Source organism: Myotis nattereri, assembly GCF_964212035.1.
Source record: "Myotis nattereri genome assembly, chromosome: Y".
In the NCBI taxonomy this organism is placed as follows: domain Eukaryota; kingdom Metazoa; phylum Chordata; class Mammalia; order Chiroptera; family Vespertilionidae; genus Myotis; species Myotis nattereri.
In genome coordinates, this window is record NC_138094.1 from 22,011,806 (window position 1) to 22,026,148 (window position 14,343).

General features: G+C 41.0%; 1 protein-coding gene across 1 annotated transcript in view; it reads right to left on the reverse strand.

Annotated features, from left to right (window-relative positions):
* LOC308512376 (centriole and centriolar satellite protein OFD1-like) overlaps window positions 1–14,343 on the reverse strand; it is a gene marked incomplete at both ends in the record, with an annotated part of 63,079 nt that overhangs the window by 10,129 nt on the left and 38,607 nt on the right. Inside the window, 4 exon segments of the mRNA XM_081082144.1 lie at window positions 7,077–7,190; window positions 8,187–8,199; window positions 8,201–8,300; window positions 9,768–9,892. Coding sequence (XP_080938270.1) covers window positions 7,077–7,190; window positions 8,187–8,199; window positions 8,201–8,300; window positions 9,768–9,892 — 352 coding nt within the window.

Consider the following 14,343-nt stretch of genomic DNA (forward strand, 5'->3'; position numbering starts at 1 on the left):
TCCTGGAGTTTTAGCTATTACCTCTGCCCTGATCATTCTCACATCTTTTTCTCTAGCACAGATCTCTCCCCGAGTCTCATCCGCATTTCTGGCCAGTTCCCTACCATCAACACTTGGAAATCCCACAGCATCAGCTTCAGACCTGAAGTTATCATTCCTGTCCCTTTTTATCATGCCTTTCTACACTACATTCACTCATCCACCAGGGCTTACAGGCTCTAACTCCCCCAGATACTGCAATAAGACTACCTCTCACCTTTTACCTGGACAGCTGAGCTGAAATAACCTAATCAATGTGCTCACCCTGACATCAGTCTCTCTGCCTTCAAGCAACCACCATCAGCAGCACCCTTCATTTCCTGAAAATAAGACCTGGATTTCTGTTGCTGTCTCTGCTCTGGTGGTGTCCACACCTTCTTTCCGGACTGACCTGAAATAGTACACTACTTCTGCACTGGGAACACTGCACCTCCAGCAGCAGACTCATGCTACCTGGGTATATTTGTGCCTCCCTTGCTCTGTGCTTTGCTTTCAATCTCTCCCTAACCTAATACTCACTTCCTCCCACCTCTCCCACACAACCCCACCACTGAGCAAGCGCCCAGGACCCTGAAAAAAGAGATAAACGAACAGAAGAATATACCATGTTCATGGACTGGTAGAATTAATATCATTAAAATGTGCCTACTATCCAAAGCAATCCTTAGATTCAATGCAATCACTATTAAAATGCCAAGTGCATATTTCACAGATCTAGAAATATGCAAAAAATTTATATTTGCATATAAATTTGAATGTTCTGAACATTCAAATGAGATACAGAACACTGAAAAAGACCCCAAAATAGCCACAACATTCGTTTTTGTTTTTGTTTTTGTTTTTGTTTTTGTTTTTTGTTTTTCGGTATAGCAAAGGCGGAGATTTGTTAAAGAACAAGTACAGACTCCAAAGTAGGGAGGGGGAAAGAGTACCACAGAACAGACTCCCACATAGGGAGGGGGGTAGGGTCCCCTAGCCTCAACATTCTTGAGAAACAGGAACAAATGAGACTACATTGAACTAAAAAAACTTCTGCAAAGCAAAAAAAAATCAGCATCAAAATGAAAAGGGAATCCACTGTATTGGAGCACATATTTGCCAATAATACATATGGTAAGGGGTTAATTTCCAAAACACATAAAGTACTCCTATAATCCACCAAAAGAAAAACAACCCCATTAAATGTGGACAGAAAATCTAAATAGATACTTCTCCAAAGACAACATACAAATGGCAAGAGACATGAAGATAGGCTCAATGTCACTAATTATTAGAGAGATGCAAATTAAAATGACAATGAGGTGCCACTGCAAACCAGCCAGAATAGCAACCATTAATAAGTCATACAATAAGTGCTGGTGAGGTTGTGGATAAGAAGGAACCTTAGCACACTTCTGGCTAAGGAATACAAGATACAGCCACTAAGAAAAACAGTATTCCTAAAGTGACACCTCTCCACCACCACATTTACACAGTATTTTGTACCTGCCTTCTCACAACCACATGAATCTGTTTGTTCTACATCTATTGTTCCAGGCTTTATTTGTCTATTCCCTGTAGCTCAAAGCAAAAGTCCTCACCTGTCACAGGTTTAACTCAATGTCAATCCCACAGATGGCTATGCTTGCCTTTCTCCTCTGGCTCTGGAAGAGCCTAAACTTTTGTAGGCTACACTTTCCCCCCAGCAATGCTAAGAGACAAATTCATAGGTTCACCAAAGGATTTTGAAGGTTTTTGCTAACAGGACAGAAACAACACAGTCATTTCGGACTCATACTCCTGGTCATGAAATTCAAATACCAGAGGAGGCAGTTGATCATTTTCACAGGCAGAAATGCAATCTTCTTCTTGCTTGCAGACCTAAATGCCATCACTTTATCACATGGAATAGCAATCTCAAAATAGAAATGCTGTTTGGTTGCTGACTTTAAACAATAAAGAAGAAAAAAGGACTATATCTTTGCTGTGCATTGCATAACAACATTTCGTTCAACAGACCACATATATGACAGTGGTCCCATCTTCTCTCTATATAAAAGTCCAAGCAACGGTTAAGACTGGCCGGTAGCTATGATGTGCACTGACCACCAGAGGGCAGATGCTCAAGGCAGAATCTGCTCCCTGGTGGTCAGTGTGCTCCCATAGCCAAGCTCCCATGACCAGACAACTTCCCATGGTTGCTCCCGCGACCCCACCCCTGCCAGTAGGCCCCGATCAGGAGTGGACAAGATGGCCCTGTTCACCAGCCAGGCCAAGGGACCCCCCAAAATCATGCACCAGGCCTCTGGTAAGATTATAATGGAGCTGAAAAATCACTACTGTCTAAGTGGTGTGGCTATCACCACATGGTAATGTAATACAATGCATTACTCCCGTGTCTATGGAGATGCTAATGTAAACCAACCCACTGTGCTGCCAGTCATATAAAAGTACAGCACATACAACTACGTCTAGTACCTAATACTTAATAAATATAATAAAGGACCATGTCACTGGTTTATGTATTTACTACACTACCCTTTTAATCACTGTTTTATAGTGGTTTTTTTTTTTTTTTTCTAATGATAAAGAAAAGTGTGCTGTGAAACAGCATCCCATGTTATATGGGCAGCAACTTCATATACCTCATGTTTATTACATCTCTCGATGGCGTCATTTTCTCCTGTGCTTGATTTAATCTTGTTTTGTACAGTAACATGCTGTATGTGCTTGTACCGGAGGGGCAATAGGCTACCTGGATGTACAGGAGGCTGTACCACCTAGATTTACAAAAGTGCACTCTGATGTTCACACAACAATGAAATCCCGAAGGACACATTTCTTAGAATATATACCTGCTATTAAAAGGTGCATGACTGTACTTTGTAGCTACCTAATTAGTATTTCCACTGGACATCTCAAAGATATCAAGTTTTGGATTTTTTCACTTCCCTTTGTATCCAAACGAAGAGGGGAAATGATGATTATAAGAGAATTTTTCAATGATCAATGTAAACATTACTTAAGGATAATTTTAAAAGCCATTGTTATAATTTTCATTCTATCTCTGAGATAGAACACCTATGAACTCAGTTGGTTTCCTTTATTGTATTATTTTTATTTCCTACTCACCCAGGTCTCTGCGAAACAACCTATCACAGCCACTCTTGGGTGGCCACTGCCCCTACTCAGTATCTATCCCATCAGAGGTCTTGGTGATGGCTAGCTGACTGCTGACTTTCCCACTAGAAGCTCCATGAAGAAAGGGCTTGGGTTGTCCCACTGCAGTATGCCCAGCACCCAGCACACAGGAGGTGTTTGTTTTTCTTTTTTCACAATTAAATCAATGAGGTGATATTGGGTGATAGAGTTTTCATATATGAAGTGAAGGTTCTCAATGAAGTCTCGCTGAATGAGTGCTTTACAGGATGGTGTACCCTGGAATCAGTGAGAACAATCCTTTCAAAGTCTTGTTTCCTTTGGCAATTCCTCATCTCCCTGAGTATGCTGACTTGAACCAAGAAACTACTTACAAGAGGTGTTGAACATGATAGTCCCATCCAAACACTGGAAAAACAAGAGGTGGTTTTACTTAAGAAATCTCCTTTCAAGCTTGAGGCTTAAACTCTTTAGTTCAAGGAGAAAAAGATCTGGCTGGAGTATGAGACAAAGCTCTAATCTCCCCCTAGAGCTTTCCTCCCTGATTCCACACAGGGGAGGGAAGTGTGTAAATTAGAGACAGTAAGAAGAAAGAGAAAGTGGGCCAGACAAGTTTGATGACGAGTTTTCCTCCAATGTCATCAGCTCTTCTGAAAACTGAAATATAAAGGTTCTTCTGTCCTTATTTTTTTTTTTAAAGACATGAAGGAAACAAAGAATTATTAACATACTACAATCACATTGAAGATGTATATGGGTATTAACCGCCATTTCAATTTTATACTATGATTTCCCAAAATGGAATGGTTTCTGAAGAACTGTCTTAAGCAAAAAGGTAACTGCTTTGTCAGACTATGGACAAATAAGAAAAATACAATCTTCCAAAACTCAATCAGGAAAAATCAGAAAACCTGAATAAGCCAGTAAGTACTGATGGAATTGAAGCAGTAATTAGATAACTTCCAGCAAACAGAAGTCCTGGTCCAGATGGCTTCATAGGGAAGTTTTATCAAACATTCAAAGAAAAACTAATACCTAATCTCCTCAACTATTCCAAATATCCAAGGGAAAGGAACACTTTCTATGAGGACAGCATTACCCTAATCCCAAATCCAGATAAAGCCACTACAAAGAAAGAGAATTATCCCCGATGAATACAGACCCTAAAATCTTCAACATAATTTTAGCAAATGAGATCCAGCAATACATTAAAAAGACCATACATCATGACCAAATGGCATTTATTCTAGGAATGCAAGGCTGGTACAATATCCACAAATCAATAAATGTGATATATCACATTAACAGACTGCAACACTCAAAAATCACATGATCATTTCAATCAATGCAGAAAAAGCATGACAAAATCCAACACCCTTTTTTGATAAAAACTTTCAGTAAAGTAGAAATAGATCATATCTCAACATATTCAAAAGCCATATATTACAAACCTACAGCCAATATCATACTCAATGGCTAAAAACTAAAACCATTTTCCCTAAGAATAGGAAGACAGGGATGCAACATAACAGGATATAAAATTAACACCCAGTAAACTATGGCATTTTTATATACCAATATTGAACGCTCAGAAAGAGAAATAAAAGAACAATCCCAATTAGCACTGCAACAACAACAAAAAATTGAGACTTATGAATAAACTTAACCAAAGTGGTAAAATACCTATACTCAGAAAACCATAGCACATTGAAAAAAGAGGTAGAAGAAGATATAAACTAGAGGAAGAATATACCATGTTCATAGATTGGCAGAAATAAATACCATCAAAATGTCCATACTACCCAAAGCAATCTTTAGGTTCAATGCATACCTATTAAAATACCAATGGCATATTTCACAGACTTAGAAAAATACTCTAAAAATTATACCAATAAAGACCTCAAAAGCTGCAGCAAGCTTGAGAAAGAGAAAAGTTGGAGGAATAACAATACTAGATATCAAGTTATACTAGAAAGCCACTGTAATCAAAATAGCCTGGTACTGGTACAAGTATCGCATACAGAGCAATGGAACAGGACTAAGAACCCAGAAATTGACCCACACCACTATACTAAACTAGTATTTGACAAAGGAGGCAAGAGCATACAATGGAGCAGAGGCAGTCTCTTCAAGAAATGGTGTTGGGATAATTAGACAGATATATGCAAAAACATGAAATAAGACCAACTTATACCATACACAAAATAAACTCAAAATGGATAAAAGACTTAAATTTAAGTTGGGAAACCATAAAAATCCTAGAAGAAATCACGGGCACCAAAATCTCAGCCATCTTACACAGCAACATGTTTATGGATACAATGCCTAGGGCAAAGGAAACTAAGAAGGAAATAGACAAATGGGGCTACATCAAAATAAAAAGCAGCTGCACAGCAAAAGAAACCATCAAGAAAATAACAAGAGCCCTGACTGGTTTGGCTCAGTGGATAGAGCGTTGACATGTGGACTGAAGGGTCCTAGGTTCGATTCTGGTCAAGGGCATGTACCTTGGTTACAGGCACATCCCCAGTGGGGGGTGTGCAGGAGGCAGCTGATTGGTGTTTCTCTCTCATCGATGTTTCTAACTCTCTATCCCTCTCCCTTCCTCTCTGTAAAAAATCAATAAAAGTATTTTTTTAAAAAGAAAATAACAAGAGAGTCTACTGCATGGGAGAACATATTTGCCAATGATACATCCAATAAGGAGTCAGTTTCCAAAATATATAGAGAACTCATACAATTTAACAAAAACAAGGTAAACAGTCCAATTAAAAAATGGGCAAAGGACATAAATAGACACTTCTCCAAAGAGGACATACAGAAAGCCAAGAGACATATGAAAAAATTCTCAAAGTAACTAATCATCTGGGAAATGCAAATCAAAACAACAATAAGGTACCAGCTCACACCTGTCAGAGTGGCTATCATCAAGAAATCAAATGACAGCTGTTGGCGAGGATGTGGAGAAAAGTACACTGCTGGTGGGAATGCAGACTGGTGTAGCTACTGTGGAAAACAGTATAGTTTCCTCAAAAAATTCAAAATGGAACTCCCATTTGACCCAGTGATCCCACTTCTAGAAATATATTCTAAGAAACCCAATGCACTCATTAGAAAGAATAAATGCACCCCTATGTTCATAGCAGCACAATTTACAGTAGCTGAGATTTGGAATGAGCCTTAAGTGCTCATCAGCAGATGAGTAGATAAAAAAAACTATAGTACACTTACACAATGGAATACTGTGTGGCAGTAAAAAAGAAAGAACCCTTACCATTTGCAACAGCATGGATGGACCTGGAGAACATTATGCTAAGTGAAGTAAGCCAGTCAAAGAAAGATAAGTATCACATGATCTCCCTCATGTGTAGAATCTAATGAACAAAATAAACTGATGAACAAAAATAGACCCAGAGACATAAAAGCATGGAACAGACTGTGAAACCTCAGAGGGAAGTCAGGGGAGGGGAGGTGGGTAGGAAGAGCTCAATCATTGAACTTGTATGCATATATGCATAATGAGTGAACACAAATAATGGGATGGTGAGGGCCTGTGTGTGTGGGGTGGGGGTGGGGGGGCGGGCGTGTGCCAGGAGCAGGCTGGAAGAGGTCAATGGGGGAAAGAAGGGGACTTCTGTAATAGTTTCAACAATAAAGATTTTTTTTTTAAAAAGCCACTGTTGGGGAAGATTAATGAGAAGCAACTCCTTTAATTTTCTCCTCTTTACATGTTCAAATTTATTTCAGAAATGTATTAACAATGGCAATACTCAACTCTAAGACTTTGAATAATTTATGCTTATAAAGGTCCTCCCTCAATAAATGAAATAACTCACTAGGAACAGGCTGGCATTTAGTAGCTATCATACTATCTGTAGTTACAACCAAGGAAAACTTACTTGGGTAATGAGAGGAGATAGGTCTGGCAGGAGGAGCACCCAAGGCAGTTCCCAAGAGAGGCATGTCACCAGCAGGATGGAGGCCATTCACTTCAAACTGTATCGGCATGTCTGCTGCATCTATAATAGGTACAAATGAGTGTCCCAGGAGTCCTTAACAACAGCAAAAGAAGGCAGGGCAGTATGGGGGTAACTTTGGCTGCGCTCAAGTCTCAGCCAAAGCAACCAAGCCAGATCTTTTCCTACAGAATTAATCCTAAGACTTTCAGCATACCACTTGACAATCTATTTGCTTCTCAAAGTGTTATTACACTTAAAAGAATTAGATTTGTTTCCAAAACTAGATTTATAACCCAACAGGAAAGTGACAGAATTCACCTGACTTGCTGATAATTATATGAACTCCATTTAGATAGTAAAGCCTTAACAAAATTGTTAAAAAGTTAGTTGCAAAGAATTTACCAATTTTACTAAGCTCTTTCATTTAACTGTTCAAAGTAGAGTACTTTCAGATTTGACAATGAAGCTCACAATGCAAAACTACAGATTATATACAAATATAAAGATTTCCTAGGCTAGAGAGAACCTTAGAGCTGACTGACTTCTATATCCTAATTTTATACTTAAGCAGTATGCTCCCAGAGAACAATCTAAGGCAGAGCCAGAGCCAGGCCTCCAGTTTTCAGATAAGGAAGCTAATATACTTCCACCTCCATTCATTCACTAAGAATGAGGTTTCTACATCTGATGCAGTCATCAGAATCTGTATAACTTAAATAACTTAGCATCTTCATATTCCATAAAAAGAAAAAAAAATTAAGAATCAGGTATTTTAATCTGAGGCAATCCCAAACTTGGTAAATTAAGTTAAGGGTTCACTTGTGAGCTTAGCTCCAACTTTGAAATTATTGGTTATCTTGAAAATTAAAAAAAAGTAACACTCAAATAGACCCATCAAAATCTGTGATATAAAAAAGGTAATACATCTGTATCCATGTTTTTATCACAAAATACAAATGTTGTAATTTTTAAGGCCTTTGATTTAACAATGGATATATTTCACCAAGACTTAGCTTTCTACATTTTCAACTGTTAAAAACTGGTACTTACATTTAAACTTAACGTTCAAAAGATGATCCAAATTCCTCATTATCCTCAAAAGATAGTTCATCCACATTTGAAAATTCATGTCTGTCTTGAACTTCAGTTTGTCTTTGATAAAGACTGGGTTGAAAGAATAAAATTCATGAGTGTGAAGTTGTAATAAGGTAAAACCAAGAGCACAGGGCTATGAAAAGCCTTTGTGACTCTGGAAAAGGCTCTAGAGCAGTGGTTCTCAACCTTCCTAATGCCGCGACCCTTTAATACAGTTCCTCATGTTGTGGTGACCCCCAACCATAAAATTATTTTCGTTGCTACTTCATAACTGTAATTTTGCTACTGTTGAGAATCGTCATGTAAATATCTGATATGCAGGATGTATTTTCATTGTTACAAATTGAACATAATTAAAGCATAGTGATTAATCACAAAAACAATATGTAATTATATATATGTTTTCCGATGGTCTTAGGCGACCCCTGTGAAAGGGTCATTTGACCCCCAAGGGGTCTCGACCCACAGGTTGAGAACCGCTGCTCTAGAGAATGAACTGTGCTCTGTGAAAATGAAAGCTGTCCTGCACTGGGCACGCTCCATGCAACTGGCATCATTCCAAGTAATCAAGACATTAGCTTGGGCACTCTGCAGAACCACCTTACACTGTGAGGCAGGTATTAATTATATTGCTGACAAGAAATAATGTGGCACTCTCAATGCTTTTATATTTTCAAGAACCACAAAACGTTTTTGAAAAGAACAAATTCTGCACAGCATCAGTATGAGTCAGCTGAAGATGCAAAACTACAAGCCCCATGTGCATCCAAGTGCCCTAACTCCCACATGGGTGTGCTGTTTCTCCTCTTGGCTTTATCATGAGAAAGCAATATAAATAAATGCACATTACACGCATTAGGACCATGATGGACACATGTGGCAGTTTTCAACTCTGTACACTGGGAGTGAATCAAAATATGCAGACAGATGTCCAGCCTGGAGCCCAGAACTAAGGAGTCAGAGTGCCGTCCATATGGATCAAGCACAGACAGGAGTCTCCTATGCGCCTCAATCCCAGCCTGGGTGACCCGCCACCCAACTTCTACATACGCCATTCTACTTCAGCAATCAGACCCTACAACCCACTACCAATTCAGTATTTATCTCAATAGACAAATTAGACTTTTGTTTGGACTAAATGCCCAAATATTTTTTAACTGACTTATTTTTTTTGAAGGACTTTAAAATTAAAATGTGTGAAACTACTTCAAGTTTAAAAATAAACTGAATTTGCTTTTGTAGATTTTGTATGTTGCTTTTTTATTTCTATAAACCAAGTCTATTCATAGAACTATGAAAATGCTTACTGCTACCATAGTGCACTGTGTACACATCAGGTTTAGCAAACAAGGAAAAATTAATTATTTGCTAAAAGGAATTTTCCCCAAATAATTCAGATGATTCTTGAAGATTACACATCATCTTACAATCTGATTCTACACTCCACATGGTCTTGAGCGTCACTTTAAAACAACGCAAAGTCAGGGCCATTCAGCTAACCAGACTTGGCTGGGCCAATCAGAATGTGGAACTTACTTGGCTTTCTGCTCCAGAAGGCTTGAGAGTGAATGGATGGAAAGGCTGTGCCTAGATTCAGTTGCTGAAGGCGGGAGCATTCTTTCAGGACAAGGACTGGGAAAAGCAAAGGACTGGGATTGGTCCAGACCTAAAGGGCAAAAGGTATCAGGACAAGAGTATTACAAATTACACAGTGAAAACAGCAACATGGTTCCTAAGGAGTTTAATTTGAAAAGAAATTCTATTATCCTTGCAAATAGTTGAGTATGACGTATAACTGACCCACATTATTAAGGATTCAGCATTAATAATAAAACTAATCAGCAGTAAGGGAAAAGCCATTGATTACCATTCTCTGAACACGTCTGCATGTCAAGCAAAATGCTGAACTTGCTCTAACCCGTTGCCTCCCACAATGTTATGTCACAGGGGAGAAGTCTCTGGTAAGCAGGCAACCATAGGTGCAGTGAGGATGAAGCTACTCAGGCTAAAGATTTCCCAGGTACAGCAAGCATAGACTTCTCCTCCTTCTTGCTCTCTACAGCTCACTCACTCGTACTCAGATAAAAGGACCATGAAAGTCCTGAAACCCTTTCTGCAGAAGCTTACCTACATGAGTGGAGGCAGACTCTTAGATGCTAGTGGGCTTCTAGCAACAGAATACCGAAGAAAGCTTTTTCTAAGCAATCAATCTCTTGCTCTAGCTCTTTCATTCTTGCCTTGGTGTGATTACAAACTAAAGATCAGAAATGTGGGAGCAAACAACTGTGCTTGTATTTGGATGATTTATGATCCTTGGTGTAACTGTCTCTCCCATCAGCTTTTCCTGTTTGAGATGATTTTTTTTTTCAAGAAATCCCTGCTTGTTTCACCAGTAGGAGACACCATAAATCTGCTGGCAGAATGATGAAACAGAGATGGCTTTGGCTGGGGGCTAAATGAAAATAATGTGACCAATGAGCAGGAAAAAAAATTCAAATATGCTTGATATTTTTTTTTAAATGAAGAGAGATGTATTAATAAGAACAAATATGCACACTAAACAATTTCTGAAGCCAATTCTTATTTATTAGCATTTTTTTGAGAGCTTTATGTACCAGTTATAACTTCACAGACCTTGTTTTTAGGCCTTTTTTTTAGTCCTGATTTAAAGATGTATTTTCCATTGAAGAGTGAAAGGGAAGAGTAGAGGAATAGGGAGAGAGAAGAGAAACACTGATGTGAGAGACACCTCAACTTGGCCTCCCACATGCACCCCCAACCAAAGATGGTGAGAAAACCCACAACTGAGGTATATGTGGTTGACAGAAATGGAACCCACCATCTTTTGGTCTGCAAGCCATCGCTCTAACCACTGAACAAAATTAGCCAGAGCTAGGCCTTCCTTCTTAATGCATGATATTATTTCACAACCCACGATCCACAATCATATTCATAAATTTGGTAACAAAGCCTAAGCAGACCTGAATTCACTGTTGATAAACTTTACCTGAACTGATGCAAATCCATTCATTACCTTTATTTATTCTACCCAGCATGGATAGTCACATATTTGACTGCAAACATGGTTCACTAAAGGATGCTGCCCCAGAACTCCCAGGGCTGTGGCAAAACCACTATAGGGCCCAATCTATCTATGCTAATATAAGTTTATGTGGTTGTTAAGCCCTCACGCCGCAATGCCCTCATGCCCATCACATCCATCATCAGGAGGCTGCGTGCACAGGTGGGCGCAGACTTGATGCTGTGTGCACGGAGGTGGGGCCTGGCAGCTAGCTCCACATGGCGTGGCCTGGGGTGCCGCAGTCTTTTTGCATCAAGGGTTCAGGAATTTGGAGAAGGGGCTGACACATAAATGGATACACTGGACAAGAAGTATAAATTTGGAAGGGATGGGGGAAAGCCAGGCGGAAACCAGCTCTCTAGTGGAGTGGCTTGCCGAATTTCTGGACCCATGGCTTTTTATTTACACATTTTGCCCTTTAGCAAAATAAACACACATATCAAAGGTCAGGTTTGATAAACAGGAAAAAATTATCAGGTTAGAGGAACTGCTTTTGGCCTTTCCTCTAGCAGCAGGTAATAATTTGCAGATTTTCAGCCCTGCTGAATATCGAAGCCCATCAGCCTTCTGGTGAACTTCTCGCATTTATTATGACCTGCTGGTCTTAGCTTCTAGCACTGGGGGTCCCGAGGCTTTACATGCCTGCAGGCAGGGACCCTACTCCAGCCTACCTCTTTGGGGCAATTCATCCAGGAGCCTACATCTTTGGGGCGATCTATCGTGGGGCTCCAGAACTGAGAGGGCACAGGCCAGGCTGGGGGGCCCCTTCCGCCTGACTGCAGGAATTTTGTGCACCAGGCCTCTAGTCGATAATAAAAGCATAATGTGCTAATTAGACCGGACAGCCGAATGACCTTCCAGACATCCTTCTGGACAACCTTCCAGACAAAGCCACAGCTGCGAGGTCTGAGGCGAGCCACCGAAGGTGAGTGCACAAATTTCATGCATCAGGCCTCTAGTTTTCAGATAAGGGTATGAGGACCTGCAGCCACAACAAGACTAACAACTCTGCTCCTCCCACATTACACCTGGGGAGCTAAGGCTAGGTCATACAGGTAGGGAGGTGTACAGATGCTGGGACTCCCTAAGCAAAACCTGAACATGCATAGCCAGTCTTGTGGCCGCTACTCTCCAGCAATGCCTCCAGGGCAATGCATGTGTTTGAAAAGGTTCCATCCTCACACTATTCATCTTTCGAGATCACTGTGATTTCAGCTGTGGGCAGTTTAGCAAATAGGCGTGAGAGAAAATAAGGAACAGGGAAGGAGTCAAGAGATAAAAATGAAACTAGCGTGGAAGATGGGAAAAGGAACTGAGGAGGAGTGAGTACAAATAGGAACTGAGGAAGGCTCCAGGCCAGGAAATGTGGAAACCAGTTCAACTGCTAACACACAGAAACTTTCTTTTTGAGCTTTGTATCTCAGCTTCAGTACACCTGTTATGAAGAAGAGGCAGGCAGTATGCATCCTCAGGGCAAACATGCAGTAACATGATAGCAGTAATCCTTCTGAGTATCTGATGTGTTGCAGGCACTCAACTGAGAGCCATCTCATTTTGCCTTCTTCACCATGGCAAAGTAGATATTCATATCCCCATTGCAAATGAGGAAACTGAGGTCCAACTGTAGCTGGAGAAATCACTGGGTCAAATTTTTCCGACTTTAGTGGTAGTGGGTGGCTCTTGCAGTATCTTTAGAAAAAGACTTTTCTAAGACTCCCATGGGAGAATGAATGTATTTTATTGGTGTGTAATTATATTTTCTGGTCTGCAGGGTTCAATGTCCCTTAGCCTAGTCCTGAAAAGAGTGCAGACGGGGCTCCAGCAGAATCAAAGAGTAGGGCCAGTATCCAGAGTGTCCATTCCATGGTGGAGCAGGGCATGATTTAGTGTCAGGCTACATTTAGTACATCAGTACACTGTGTGAAGTCTACATGGCTGTGGGTCACAGGGTGAGTAGAGGGAGGTAAGAACACCATAAGCTGGGAATCTGAGGTGAGCAGCGAGAGAGAGGGGCTTCTTTGTTCAGGAGCTTAAAAATTAAATATTCCTGTACTTGCGGTGGCATGCCTATTTCTGGCTACTGACTTATTCCCTGGTGTGACTGACTAACAGATAAGCAACATCCCACGTCATGCAGACCTCACTGGGCATGGGTCCATTGTCTAGTGCCTTCCCACAGTGATCTTTAGGTAATAAACTTGGAGACTATTAACTGCAATTCCCTGGCAAAGCTGTATAAATGGCATGTCTCTATTACCTAATCTTCCTTTTACTCCTTCCCTGTTAATAACCAGGTTATTATAATGGTTATCACAAAGAAGTTAAATGTGTCCAACCAAGGTTAATCAGTAACTTCAAAATTGAGGTGCAAAAACATAAACACTGTATATAATCAATGTGATATATACTAACCTCTATCTAAAGCAACTGAATGACAGGTCCACCAGTCACTCTGACATGTACTGATACCAGGGGGCAGACACTCAACGCAGGAGCTGCCCCCTGGTGGTGAGTGCGCTCCCACAGGGGGAGTGCCGCTCTGCTGACTGACCTGTTCCTGGAGGCCCACCAGCCAGCAGCAGTAGCCACTCACTCCCTCAGTAGTCCTGCAGGTCCAATCTCTAGAGAACAGGCCAGGCACCAACAGACCAGTACCACTAGCACAGGGCCACTAGCCTCCTGAAAGTTGGCCTCAGGCACCGCAGCTGCTTCCCCTCCCTAGACACTCTGCAAGGAAGAAATCTTGACAATCCCTGCGAACGTCAGGGACAGATCTGGATCCTGGGCAGGCAAGGGCATCCCACCACCTGCCCAAAGGGCAGATTGCGTTCTCCCCCCACTGCCCCTCCATCCCATACCCATTGGGACAGGCGCCAGATGCAGGCAAGCGCCACTGCAGCAGACGAGCTTCTCCTGATCAGGACTGACTGGGCGTGAGCCTGCGGCAGGTGCAGCAGGATCAGGATGAGCGAGAGTGGTAGGCAGTAGCAGCAGGTGGTGCTGGACTGCCAGTTTCAGCACAATCCCCAC